At 48.1% G+C, this 14,141-nt stretch overlaps 2 protein-coding genes across 6 annotated transcripts in view; both read right to left on the reverse strand.

Annotated features, from left to right (window-relative positions):
• MAVS (mitochondrial antiviral signaling protein) overlaps positions 1–14,090 on the reverse strand; it is a 41,419-nt gene extending 27,329 nt beyond the window's left edge. The window contains exon 1 of one of the 2 annotated variants that reach the window (XM_012455378.2): positions 14,001–14,090. The gene's annotated coding sequence lies outside the window, so the exon portion shown is untranslated. Of the gene's footprint in view, positions 1–12,507; positions 12,581–14,000 lie in introns of those variants that run through there. The other variant, XM_064382268.1, reaches the window with a different exon arrangement.
• AP5S1 (adaptor related protein complex 5 subunit sigma 1) lies at positions 9,681–14,090 on the reverse strand. Of its 4 annotated transcripts, none has more exons than XM_012455379.2 (3): positions 14,001–14,090; positions 12,508–12,699; positions 9,681–11,161 (listed from the first exon to the last, which is right to left on the reverse strand). In XM_012455379.2, exons 2-3 carry the CDS (start codon positions 12,681–12,683, stop codon positions 10,735–10,737), a joined length of 603 nt encoding a protein of 200 aa, XP_012310802.1. In that variant the 5' UTR covers positions 12,684–12,699; positions 14,001–14,090; the 3' UTR covers positions 9,681–10,734. The 4 variants fall into 4 exon arrangements, with proteins under 4 accessions (XP_012310802.1, XP_012310804.1, XP_012310803.1 ...); XM_012455381.2 differs by lacking the exon at positions 14,001–14,090 and adding an exon at positions 13,830–13,964; XM_012455380.2 differs by lacking the exon at positions 14,001–14,090 and adding an exon at positions 13,534–13,964.
• Positions 14,091–14,141: the final 51 nt, after the last annotated feature.

Raw genomic sequence — 14,141 nt, forward strand, 5'->3', positions numbered from 1 at the left:
CCAGCCTGGGCAACAGAATGAGATCCCATTTAAAAAAAAAAAAGCATCCCAACACTTGGGGAGGCCAAGGTGGGCAGATCACGAGGTCAGGAGTTCGAGACTAGCCTGGCCAACACAGTGAAACCCCATCTCTACTAAAAATACAAAAATTGGCCAAGCATGGTGTCACGCACCTGTAGTCCCAGCTACTTGGGAGGCTGAGGCAGGAGAATCACTTGAACCTGGGAGGCATAGGAGCTAGACTCCGTCTCAAAAAAAAAAAATTATTATACATATATATATATATATATATATATATGTCTAATTTTATTAAGATAGGATCTCACTTTGTTGCCCAGGCTGCTCTCAAACTCCTGGCTTCAAGTGATTCTCTTGCCTTGGCCTCTCAAAGTGCTGGGATTATAGGCACGTGCCACAGCACCTGGCCAGAAAACGTTTAAAAATAAGGAGTAGCATGAAAGCTGATGAGAGGCTGAGGTCCCAGGAGGGGACTAGGAGTGGGAAAACCCCACTGGGTGGAATGGGCAAGAGATTCAGGGGAAAGGGAGCACATAACAATCACTTGTAAGTTTTCTGCTCTGTCATTCTGTAAGATGACTCTCCTCTATCCCCCTAAACTTTTGTAACAATCAGCTATACACAAATGTCTGTTTCTTTAGGGACATCAAGGAAAAGAGCATGTATGCTTTGTTTAGACAGACAGCAGGGCAGGGAGAAGAGTCGTATGTCCTGACCCTGAGTGAGACTGACAATGCCATAGAAGCAGAAAGTTAAATGATGCCTAGGAGACATACATCCCCATGAGAAGCCCAGAAATGCTGGAGTACTTGGCATTCCACTGCAGGTAGGATGAGGGCTCAGGAACTCGCATTTGAATACTAAGGCATGGAGCAATTCCATAATGATGGAGGACCTGGATCTGCTCAGAAGGCAGAGACTTGAGTCACACAAGTGAGCCTCCTGAACTTCACAGCCTGCAGGCTCTCTCCATGGTTAAGTTAAACTGGGACTTCCCTACAGAGCTACATTGTAGTCCCTACTTTACTGTAAATAAGACATACATCTTCAGGGAGTAATTTTTCTTTTCTAGTGCTTTCTGAGATCTGCCCAACTAAAAGGATTAAGGGGGTGGGGGGGAATATAGCCACAATTGATACAAAGAGCCAACTAGTGCATAATTAGAATTCCCAGATGAAACAGAAACAATATAGTACAATAGCTATTTAAAGATATAATCCAGGAAAATATTTCTGAAGTAAAGAAAGACTTCAATCTACTTTTGAAAAAAAAAAAACACTGTTTGCACTATGAGATACATTCTAGTAATATTACTGGAATATAAAGATAAAGAACCTTTGGGGCACCCAGGCAAAAAGATCAAGTAAAAAGGCTCGAAAAACAATATATATATATTTTTTGAGATGGAGTTTCACTCTTGTTGCCCAAGCTGGAGTGCAATGGCGCCATCTTGGCTCACTGCAACATTCCCCTCCTGGATTCAAGAGATTCTCTTGTCTCAGCCTCCCAAGTAGCTGGGATTACAGGCACGTGCCACTACACTCAGCTAATTTTCTGTATTTTTAGTAGAAACGAATTTCACCATGTGGGCCAGGCTGGTCTCAAACTCCTGCCTTCGGTGATCTGCCCACCTCAGCCTCCCAAAGTGCTAGGATTACAGGAGTGAGCCACTGCAACACATGGCCCAAAAATAACTTTTTTTTTTTTTTGAGACGGAGTTTCACTCTTGTTGCCCAAGCTGGAGGGCAATGGCACGATCTCAGCTCACCACAACCTCTGCCTCCTGGGTTCAAGTAATTCTCCTGCCTCAGCCTCCCAAGTAGCTGGGATTACAGGCACGTGCCACTACGCTCAGCTAATTTTTTGTATTTTTAGTAGAAACGGATTTCCCCATGTGGGCCAGGCTGGTCTCGAACTCCTGCCTTCGGTGATCTGCCCACCTCAGCCTCCCAAAGTGCTAGGATTACAGGAGTGAGCCACCACAACACACGGCCCAAAAATAACTTTTTTTTTTTTTTGAGATGGAGTTTCACTCTTGTTGCCCAAGCTGGAGTGCAATGGCATGATCTCAGCTCACCACAACCTCTGCCTCCTGGGTTCAAGTAATTCTCCTGCCTCAGCCTCCCAAGTAGCTGGCATTACAGGCAAGTACTACCATGCCCAGCTAATTTTATATTTCCAGTAGAGACGGGGTTTCTCCATTGTGGTCAGGCTGGTCTCAAACTCCTGATCTTAGGTGATCTGCCCACCTCAGCCTCCCAAAGTACTATATTACAGGCATGACCCACTGCACCTGGCTCCAAAATAATTTTTTTTAACATACAGGAATTCAAAAATATTGTTCTCACGAAGTCATGTAAAACTATGGTATTAAGAAGGAAAAGAGTGAAACCACGGATTTCTAAAAACTGTCTAGTGAAAACATCACATCAGAACCTATGGAATACAACTAAAGCTGTGTCACAGGAAAATTTATAACTTAAAAGACTAATGTCATTTTCTAAAACTGAAAACAAATGACTTAAGCACCCCTACAGAGGTATGGATATACTAAATGAAAACAGAAGGAAGGAGTCTGTGAAAATAAAAGCAGAAAATAATGAGGTAATGCTGGTTTTTATTTTTTGGTTATTATTTCTTTTGTTTTGTTTTGTTTTGTTTTTTTGAGATGGAGTTTCGTTCTTGTTACCCAGGCTGGAGTACAATGGCGCGATCTCGGCTCACTGCAACCTCCGCCTCCTGGGTTCAGGCAATTCTCCTGCCTCAGCCTCCTGAGTAGCTGGGATTACAGGCACGCGCCACTATGCCCAGCTAATTTTTTGTATTTTTAGTAGAGATGGGGTTTCACCGTGTTGACGAGGATGGTCTCAATCTCTTGACCTCCTGATCCACCCGCCTCGGCCTCCCAAAGTGCTGGGATTACAGGCTTGAGCCACCGCGCCCGGCCTGTTTTGTTTTTTGAGACAGAGTCTCACTCTGTCGCCCAGGCTGGAGTGCAGTGGGACCATCTCGGCTCACTGCAACCTCTACCTCCTGGGTTCAAGCAATTCTCTTGCCTCAGCTTCCTGGGCAGCAGGGATTACAGGTGCATGCCACCACGCCTGGCTAATTTTTGTATTTTTAGTAGAGACGGGGTTTCACCATGTTGGTCAGGCTGGTCTTAATCTCCGGACCTTGTGATCCACCTGCCTCAGATTCCCAAAGTACTAGGATAACAGGTGTGAGCCACTGCGCCCAGCCTGGTGTTTATTTCTTAAATGAAATGATTGATAGGTACTTGGATGCTCATTATATAATTATAAGCACCTTTCTGTAAATGTGAAATACTATAGTTCACAATAATTTTTAGGTTTGTTAAATGAACTATAATCTAGTCACATGATGGATAAGTATTTAAAAGAATATAGATGCTGTCTCTGTAGTGCTATGAAAAAAAATCTCCAGGATACACTGGTGAGTGAAAAAAGCAAGTGATGGCCAGGTGCTGTGGCTCATACCTATAATCCAGGCACTTTGGGAGGGAGATCTGAGGTGGGGGTGGATCACTTGAAGTCAGGAGTTCCAGACCAGCCTGGCCAACTAGGTTAAACCCCATTTCTACTAAAAATACAAAAATTAGCCAGGCATGGTGGCGTGCACCTGTAGTCCCAGCTACTCAGGAGGATAAGGCAGGAGACTTGCTTGAACTTGGGAGGTGGAGGTTGCAGTGAGTTGAGATTGTGCCACTGCACTCCAGCGTGGGTGACAGCCAGACTCTGTCTCAAAAAAAGAAAGAAAGAAGGAAGGAAGCAAGCAAGCAGGCTATAGACCAATATCTCTCACGAACATAGATGCAAAAATCCTCCACAAAACAGCAGCAAATCAAATCCAGGAATGTATAAAAAGAATTATACAAAATGATCAAGCAGGATTTATTCCAGACATGCGAGGCTAGTTCAACATTTGAAAATCAATTAAGGTAATCCATTACATCGACGGGCTAACAATGCAAAATCTCATGATCATACCAATAAATGCAGAGAAAGCACGTGGCAAAGTCCAACCACCATTTGCGATAAAAACTCTCAACAAACTAGGAATAGAAGAGAACTTCACAAGTTGATAAAGAACATCTACAGAAATCATACTTAACGGTAAGAAACTGGAAGCTTTCCCACTAAGATCAGGAACAAGGCAAGAATGTCCTTACAACTCGCTTTCAATGTTGTATTCAAAGTCCTAGCTAACGTAGAAAATCTGAAAGAATCAACAAAAGCAAATGAACAAAAACTCCTGGAACAAATAAGCAATTACAGCAAAGTTGCAAGATACAAGGTTAACATATAAAAGTCAATTGCTGCCCCGTCCCTCCCCTCCCGACCCCCTTCCCTCCTTAAAAAAAAAAAAAAAGAAGAAAAAAAAAAGTCAATTGCTAGGCTAGACAAAGTGGCTCATGCCTGTAATTTCTGCACTTTGGGAGGTCAAGGCAGGCGGATCTCTTGAGTTCAGGAGTTTGACATCAGCCTTGGCAACATCCCTATAGGGAGACCTTATTGCTATCAAAAGAAAAAAAAAGTCACCACCCACAGTGGCTCACGCCCATAATCCCAGCACTTTGGGAGGCTGAGGCAGGCGGATCATAAGATCAGGAGTTCGAGACCAGCCTGACTAATATGGTGAAACCCTGTCTCTACTAAAAATACAAAAATTAGCTGGGTGTGGTGGTGGGTGCCTGTAGTCCCAGCTGCTCAGGAGGCTGAGGCAGGAGAATCGCTTGAACCCAGGAGGTGGAGGTTGCAGTGAGCTGAGATTGCACCACGGCACTCCAGGCTGGGTGATAGAGACTCTGTCCCCCCCCGCCAAAAAAAAAGTCACCTAGGTATGATGGCTGATGCCTGTAATTCAAGCACTTTGGGAGGCCATGGTGGGTGGATCACTTGAGGTCAGGAGTTTGAGATCGGCTTGGCCAACAGAGTGAAACCTTGTCGCTATTAAAAATACAAAAATTTAGCCAGGCGTGGTGGTGCACACCTGTAGCTACTTGGGAGGCTGAGGTTGGGGGATCACTTGAGCCCAGGAGGCAGAGGTTGCAGTGAGCCAAGACTGTACCACTGTACCCCAGCCTGGGCAACAGAGTGAGATTCTGTCTCAAAAAAAAAAAAAAAAAAGTCTATTGCTTTCACTTACAAAAGCAATAAGCAACCGCAATTTTTATGTGGGGATTGGGGACAGAGTCTCACTCTGTTGCCCAGGCTGAAGTGCAGTAGTGTGGCATGATCTCAGCTCACCGCAACCTCTGCCTCCCAGGTTCAAATGATTCTCCTGCCTCAGCCTCCCAAGTAGTTGGGATTAGAGGCATGTGCCACCACTCTTGGCTAATTTTTGTACTTTTAGTAGAGACGAGGTTTCTGCCATGTTGGCCAGGCTGGTCTCGAACACCTGAACTCAGATGATCCACCTGCCTCAGCCTCCCAAAGTGCTGGGATTATAGGTGTGAGCCACTGTGCCCAGCCAGCAAGTGCAATTTGATATTAAAACCACATTGCCCACTTTCAAAGGCCAAGGTGGGAGGATTGCTTGAGCTTACGAGTTCAAGGCCAGCCTGGACGACATAGCAAGACCCTGTCTCTACAAAATACTTAAAATGTAGCTGGGTGTGGTGGTGCATGCCTGTGGTGAGAGGATCGCTTGAGCCAGGGACTTCCAGGCTGCAGTGAGCTGTGATCACACTACTGTACTTGAACCTGCCTGGGTGACAGAGCAAAGACCCTGTCTCCAAAAAAAAAAAATACACACACACACACATATATTTACATATATGTGAAGAAGAAAGTTGGAGATTGACACTGCCTGACTTCAAGACTTACTATAAAGTTACAGTAATCAAGATAGCATGGTGGTCGGGTGCGGTGGCTCATGCCCGTAATCCCAGCTACTTGGGAGGCTGAGGCAGGAGAATCGCTTGAACCTGGAAGGCAGAGGTTGCAGTGAGCTGAGCTTGTGCCATTGCACTCCAGCCTGGGCAACAAAAGTGAAACTCCACCTCAGAAAAAAAAAAAAAATTGACAGGTGGGCATAGTGGTTCCTGCCTGTAATCTCAGCACTTTGGGAGGCTAAGGTGGATGGATCACAAGGTCAGGAGATTGAGACCATCCTGGCCAACATGGTGAAACCCTATCTCTATTAAGAACACAAAAATTAGCTGGGTGTGGTGGCGCACGCCTGTAGTCCTAGCTACTCAGGAGGCTGAGGCAGGAGAATTGTTGGAACCTGGGAGGCGGAGGCTGTAGTGAGCAGAGATCATGTTACTGCACTCCAGCCTGGGCGATAGAGTGAGACTTTGTCTCAAAAACAAACCAACAAAAAAAATTGACAAGCTTCATTACAGTTTTTTTTTTTTTTTTGGAGGCAAGGTCTTGCTCTGTCATCCAGGTTGGAGTGCAGTGGCACAATTACAGCTCAGTGCAGCCTTGACCTCCTGGGCTTAAGCAATTCTTTGACAGCCTCTCAAGTAGCTGGGACCACAGGTGTGCACCATACTCTGCCAATTTTTCTATCTTTGTAGAGACAAAGTATCTGCGTTGCACAAACTGGTTGCAAACTCCTGGGCTTAAGCAATCCTCCTACCTTGGCCTCCCAAAGTGCTGGGATTACAGGCTTCATAAGCCACTACGCCTGGCCCACATCATTAAATTATATGAAACTGGACTTCATTAAAAGTAAAAAGCTCTGTTTTGTGAAAGACACTGTCAAAAGAATGAGAAGACAAGCCACAGACTGGGAGAAAATATTTGCAAAAGGTACATCTAATAAAGGGCTGTTATCCAAAATATACAAAGAACTCTTAAAACTCAGTGAAAAGAAAACAAATCACCCAAACAAACTGCCTGTTTTAAAGTGGACAAAAGACTTGAACAAACACCTCACTAAAAATTTACAGATGGAAAATAAGCACAGAAAAAACACTCTTCATCATATGTTATTAGGGAACTGCGAATTAAAACAAGATTTCACTATACACCTATTAGAATGGCCAAAAGCCAGCTGGGCACAGTGGCTCATTCCTGTAATCCCAGCACTTTGGGAGGCCGAAGCAGGTGGATCACTCAGGTCAGGAGTTCAACACCAGCCTGGTTGCTATGGTGAAACCCTGTCTCTACTAAAAATATGAATATTGGCTGGGTGTGGTGGTGCACGCCTATAGCCCCAGCTACTCGAGAGGCTGAGGCAGAAGAATCACCTGAATCCCGTAGGCAGAGGTTGCAGTGAGCTGAGATTGTGCCACTGCACTCCAGCCTGGGTGACAGAGCGAGACTCTGCTCTCAAAAAGAAAAAAAAATTAGCCAGGCATGGTGGCATACCCTTGTAATCCCAGCTACTTGGGAGGATGAGGCAGGAGAATTGCTTGAACCCAGGAGGCAAAGGTGGCAGTGACCCAAGACTGCACCACTGCACTCCAGCCTGGGTGACAGACTGAGATCCCATCTCATTTAAAAAAAAAAAAAAAAAAAGAGGCCTGCGGGGATGCTGGACAGGGCTAGAAAAAACACCCTGCCCTAAAGGAGACGTGATGATCTAATCCCATCCCAGGGCTCGCCACCCTCCCAACCCCTTAAATATGCAGACCAGTTCCTGGCTTAAAACCTGTGACTTCTTCCTCCCTCCAGGTAAGCTCTCTGCTCTGGGCTCTACTGCCCTCCTGTCATCTCCTGTTGTCCCAGGAGTGTTTGTGGGGGTATGTTGGTAACATTACCAGCTGCTCAAAGTCTCTAGTTCTCTCAGGAAGCTGAGGGATATGTGGTTTGGCCAGGCTTCCTGGGGCAGGGAGAGGAAAGGGAGGAGGCTTGGAGATGGAAGCAAGTTTGCTTCTGCAGCCATCTCACTTTTACTTCTAAATCCTGGCTCCTTCACTAGGTCTTCCTCACTAAAGTGCCCATTCTTCCTTTTGGGTGTTTAAAGCCTTGTGAGCACCAATTCAGGGATGCTCAAACCACTGCTGCTTTACAGTCATCTGCAGTCACTTGGCCTTAGCTCTATCTCTCCTGGAACCCTGGAGACATTCTGTATCCTGCATTGCACCCAGCAGAGCATCAGGCCCAAGGGAGGCTCGATGAATATAAGGTGAACATAAGTTGTGGTGGAAACCCAGCCCGAGGGGCTGGGGCAGAAGCAGGAAGTGTGGGAAGGGTGCTGGGCAAGCTCATTTGGTTAAGGAAAGCCTGGTCCAACCGAGCATCGGGAACAATGGGAACTGGAGCTCGGCAGCTCCAGGGTGTGGTCTCAGTCTCTATAGTCTCTCAGTTTGCCCCACCTCACAGGAACCAGGCCACCAGCTATGCCTAACCTTAACTTCCCACAGCTCCCAGGAGAGCAGGGTCTCAACCTCTTCCTTAAGTTCAGTTTGAAAAATAAATAGATCAGGTCTGAAGGTAGTGAGTTATCTCGATTGTTCACAGTCAGTTACAGATCGAACTCCTACTCTTTCCACCCTTCTCACTACTGCACTTGACTAGTCTAAAAAAAAAAAGAAAAAGAAAAATAGGCAGATCAGTAAGCTTGAGCCCTTCCATAGAGGCCAAAATGGCCTGTTTCCACGAGAACACAGCCAATCCACCAGGACCACCAATCTGGGGAGTGGGGTGGGAGGGGTGGGCCAGGAGAACAGAATGTATAGGGAAGGGGTGTCCCTACTAGAGGCCTGTGGGACATTTCCACTGGGACTTGATCACACACACAGAGTAATATCCCTTTAAGTCTTCAAGGTCAAGGTGGTTTGTGGCACTATAAAATGGAAAAGGTGGCCTTATCCTAATGATGGTGACAGTAATGGTAGAAGGCGTGGCATGGCTGGTGGCCTTGGCCATGGACTTGAAAGGGCTAATCATCAGTGCTGCCTCCTAAGTGGGTATAGGTGGGTCTGTCCTGGGCGCTAAAGGGCAACTGATAGGTGGCAAGCATGAGACGGAGCTGACCACATAGAGGCTCGTTCTGCCAAGAAAGCCTCACCTTCCTTGGTAACAGGAAGATAATGAAAACCAATGTAAACTGAGGTGGGTTTTTTACCCCCTCAACTGAGTAAGTTTAAATCTTCACTAGAAGCTGCTGATTGAAGACTACCTAACGACCAACCGACCAACCAGGGTTTGGCATCCCAACCACATCCCTTTGGGACTCAACATGGTACAGGCAGGTCCAGGTCCACGTTGCCTGAGGGCTTTTTCCCAGGGGCAGAAAGAGCCAGGGAACGTATGCACCCTGGTATCAACCTGTAACCACTGACTAAAGGCAGCAGTAGGCAAACACCCACAGCCGCCATCCCTCAGGTAAGGTAATTCAGAGGCAACTGCTACGTGCAGGCGCCCAGAGGCACTCGGCTGCCTACCACAGTCCTAACAGGCTTAACAAGCACTCTCGTGGACTGCCGCCCCTTCCTGCTTCACCGGATCACCTCTCACCCCACATAACCCACTTGCACCAATTCTTGGCTCAGGCTCTGCTTCTCAGGTGACTCTGCCACAGTCACCTGCCACCTGTGATATATATTTTAGTAGAGGAAGTGTGTACTACCATCCAAAGGAGGCCTGTAAGGAGACAGAGGTGAGGTGGGGATGAAAGACGGAGGCCTCCTAGGGGGATCCTTGACTATGAAGGCTCAGACTCTGGAAGGCTTGGGGGCCATCCAGAGAGGCACTCACTCATAGGAGCAGGATGCACACATCAAACTCACAGAAAGAGAGGTGAAATCACACAGCCAGTGCTTTTAATTCAAAATGAGAAATACATTTTCTAGGGCAGACCTCTCACCTTCCCCTGACGGCACCTTCTCTCCCTGCAGATGAGGGAAGCCCATGATGGTTTTATCTCGAGCCTGCCTGGTGGGCATGGGCTTGGCACAAAAGGAGCTGCAGAATCCTGCTGCTGATCAGCAGATGCGTTTCTGAACTCTGTGGGGGTTGCACACTGAGTAGGACCTTGTTGATAATACTGCCTAAGCGGCATAAAGGCAGGGGCTGCGGTCTGCCAGCATGCAGGCACAGCTCCTCCACTTTCAGGGGAGTCTGAGACCCCTTTCGTGTTGCAATGACTGTGGGTTTTTTTGTTTTGTTTTTGAGATGGAGTCTCACACTGTCACCCGGGCTGGAGCGCAATGGCATGATCTCGGCTCACTGCAACCTCTGCCTCCTGGGTTCACATGATTCTCCTACCTCAGCCTCCCAAGTAGCTGGGACTACAGGTGTGCACCACACACCTGGCTAAATTTTGTATTTTTAGTAGAGATGGGGTTTCACTGGTCTCAAACTCCTGACCTCGTGATCCACCCGCCTTGGCCTCCAAAAGTGCTGGGATTACAGGCATGAGCCACCACGCCTGGCCTTGACTGTGGGTTTGGAAGGAGAAGGTGGGCTGAGTTCCAGGCAGCTCCTCACCCTATCACTAGTGGCTGTTAGGGGTGGAGGAAGGTGGGGTCAAGGACAAGCATGGCTGCCGCACTGCAGTGGTCTAAGTTACACAGCAGCTCTAGGCTCAGGATGTTCTGTGGTTCCACTAACCTGAGGACAGATAGGACTTCCTCCACCCTCTGCCCAGCCTCCTTTCTGCAGGCTTGTGCCCCGCACTTGTCCTGGTATAGCAGCACATCAGAGCTGGGAGCAGGCTGGGCAGGAGATAGAGGCCAAGCTTCATCTGGCTGTGTGTCCACCCTCTGCCTGCCCTCCGAAGTACTATCCCAACGAGGAATCAGCGGGGCCAAGCAGCACTGAATTCCTTCTCCAGGACTTGGACAAACTGGTCGTTGAGGAAAAGTAGCTGACCATGGGGCAGGAAGCGGGTGAGGATGCCCTCGATGCGGTCAGCCCGCAGCAGGAGGTTGGTGCTGGGCGCCAGCAGCCGGAGGTGGTCAAGGAGGAGGCGTGCCAGCAGCCGGAGTGTGCCCTCAGCCAGCAGGAGATTCTCGTGGGCGTCCAGCACCAGGGCAAAGCCTAATGAGAGCACGCCCAGCCACACCACCGTCCGTGGCTCCTGAAAAGGGTCCCCTGCTGCCAGGCGGAAGGCCCCACGTGGGGCCTCATGCAAGGGCACTTGCTCATCTGAGGACTGCGGCTGCAGGTCCATGGAGGGCCGGCCAGATGCCTGCTGCTGCAGCCGGCACATTGACTCCACCTGCCTGGGGAGAGTGGGCAGGTCAGGCTGGGGGGCTCACACACCAACTTTGTCATCCTCATGACCACACCTGGCGCTGGGAGCTACCATCATCCCCATTATCTCAGGTGAGAAACTGAGGCCTAGAGAGGCTAAGTGATCTGTCCAGGGCCACAGAATCAGGAAGCGTGAGCCTCCAGGTCCTGAACTACTTTATTCCATGTAGCCAAGAAAGCAGGTTTTCAACCAAGCTCCTTGGACTGAAAAAGGGCACCAGAGGAAGATCCTGTCCTCATCTGCTTCACAGAGGCCTTCTCCACATAAAGGAAAGTAAGGGATGAGGTGGAAAATGAATGCCATCACCCGACATGGGCTATCTAGTATCCACCCTCGTCCTATCCTGCAACCCTCTCCAAGTATTAAAGAAAGACCTTCCATTGGACCAACAAGGCTTCTTAGAAGCTCCCTTTGGCCGAGCGCAGTGGCTCACACCTATAATCCCAGCATGCTGGGAGGCTGAGGTAGGTGGATCACCTGAGGTCAGGAGTTCAAGACCAGCCTGGCCAACAAGTTGAAACCCTATCTCTACTAAAAATGTAAAAATTAGCCAGGTGTGGTAGTGGGTGCCTGTAAACCCAGCTACTCAGGAGGCTGAGGCAGGAGAATTGCTTGAATCCAGAGACAGAGGTTGTAGTGAGCCAAGATCGCACCACTGTACTCCAGCCTGGGTGACAGAGTGAGACTCCACCTCAAAAAAAAAAAAAAAAAAAGAAGCTCCCTTTGATCTTTCCTGAATCACCTTCCAGAGATCCAAGGCTGGGCACCCTAGTTGGGAACAGTGTATTCCAAACTGTGCTCTGGATCCCTGGCTTTCTGGAATCCTCGTGTATTACACCCTCTCTCTTCCTTAGAGATTCATAAAGTCTACAGGCACACTAAAGGTCCTGTTAAGTACTGCACTGATCTGCCTGCCTACTCTCAAATCTTAGTTTTGCTACTTCCTAGCTGCATAACCCTGGACAGGTTAAATTCCTTAAACACTCTACTCATCCGTAAGATAATAAATATACCTACCTCACAAGACTATTATGAGGTTAAACGAGTTAATATACATGAGATGTTCAGAACATAAATGCTTAGCACTTACAGGCTGAACAAATGATAACTGTACTAATAATGATGATCATAGAATTATTATTTAACCCTTTTCACATAACACTTATGAACAGCCATGGAAGACTCTCTGGAAAATGCTACTCTAAAACCTTCTCTCTGCTTCTTAGTCCTTCTATTCCTCTGCGTCCCCACTCCCCCAGAATACCTATGACAATCAGGCACTTGTTCAGTGAAGGCCTGGGGCTATGTCGTTACCTGGCCACAGCTAAAATCTGTTCCTTCCGGAGAAGCCTGTCCCTCTCAGCACCATGTGGCCGTGGGTCATCAGGTGATTTCTCAGCACCAAAGACACAGGAGTAGAGCACTCGGCAAAGGCCTGTGTCCTCGGTATTTGGGGCCCTCAAGGTGTGAATGAGGAAGGCGTGGACCATGGCTCCAAAGTGGGTGCTACAGGGAAGTCAGAGATCTTGGTAAGGTGAGAGTGAACCCAAGCAGGAGAAGCACCCACAGGAAGGGGCTGACCTGGCAGTGTCTGGGAGTGTATCCAGAGCCCGGTGAGGCTGGACACTTCGAATAACAGCATCAAAATAATACATTAAGAGTCCAGTAGTAAAGAAACCTCAGACATACATAAGCAGGATAGACCTAAACTAAAAAAAAAAAAAAAAGAAAGAAAGAAAAAGGCAAACAAAAAAAAACCTCAGACAACCCTAAACCTTGTTCTACAAAACAACTGGCCAGGAATCTTCAAAAGCATCAAGGTCATGAGGTCATGGAAAACCTGAGGAGCTGCTCCAGACTGAATGAGACTAAAGAGACCGGACAGCTGAATGCAACTTGTGCTCCTGGATCGGGTCCTGGACCACGAAAAGGGTATTTGGGCCGGGTGTAGTGGCTCAGGCCTGTAATCCCAGCACCTTGGGAGATCTAGGCAGGTGGATCACTTGAGGTCAGGAGTTCGACACCAGCCTGCCAACATGGTGAAATTCCGTCTCTAATAAAGATAAATTAGCCGGGCATGGTGGCCCATGCTGTAACCCCAGCTATTTGGGAGGCTGAGGCCAAAGAATCGCTTGAACCCGGGAGGGGAGGCTGCAGTGAGCCTAGATTGTACAACTGCACTTCAGCCTCGGCGACAGAGGGAGGGAGGGAGGGAGGAAGGCATAAAGGAGGAGTGAGAGAGGGAAGGAGGACGGAAAATTTCCATAAAGGGCATTATTAGGACAACAGAAAACATTTAAATGTGAATTACAGGTCAGAAAAAGTCTTGATCAATGTTACCCGATTGTGAATGCAGGAGCGTGTCCTTGTTTTTAGACAATGTGCAACTAACTCACGTGGTCCAGGGAAGAAAAAAGACAGCGAGAAGAACAGAGGAAATGATAAGGTAGATGGGGCTAAGGAAGTTAACAACTCATGACTCTCATCAGAAAGTGTATACAGGAGTTACTTGAAACTATTTCAAAATAAAGACTAAATAACAGTAATGGTTATCTGGCTGGCTCAGTGGCCGGCCCAGGGGTTGAAAGGCAGCGGGTACACAGCCAGTGGGTATCTGTAGCTAAGGCTAAACAGACCGTCAGTTTAAACCGGTCAAACAGCAGATTCGCAAAGGCACTTCGAGAACCGGAGCCCAGCACCCGGGCGCTGACATCCGCGACCCTCCAGCCGCAATCAGAGTCCGTAATCACTCCGCGCCGCCGCGTCCCCCCTCCACCAGAGAAATGGTAGCGGTCAAGACAGCTTACGTCACTGGCTCCGCAACCCTGCGGCGCAATGCACTTCGGGGGTTGTAGTTTCTTACTCCGGTCAGCCAGGCCTAAACGGGGCACTCCGCCCTAAGTGTGTTGCTCCTGCAGCTCCGGGCCGCTGTCGTCGAGGCGTCGCAC

This window comes from Aotus nancymaae, unplaced genomic scaffold (genome assembly GCF_030222135.1).
Source record: "Aotus nancymaae isolate 86718 unplaced genomic scaffold, 86718_ANA_hifiasm-v0.15.2.pri h1tg000029l, whole genome shotgun sequence".
Lineage (NCBI taxonomy): Eukaryota > Metazoa > Chordata > Mammalia > Primates > Aotidae > Aotus > Aotus nancymaae.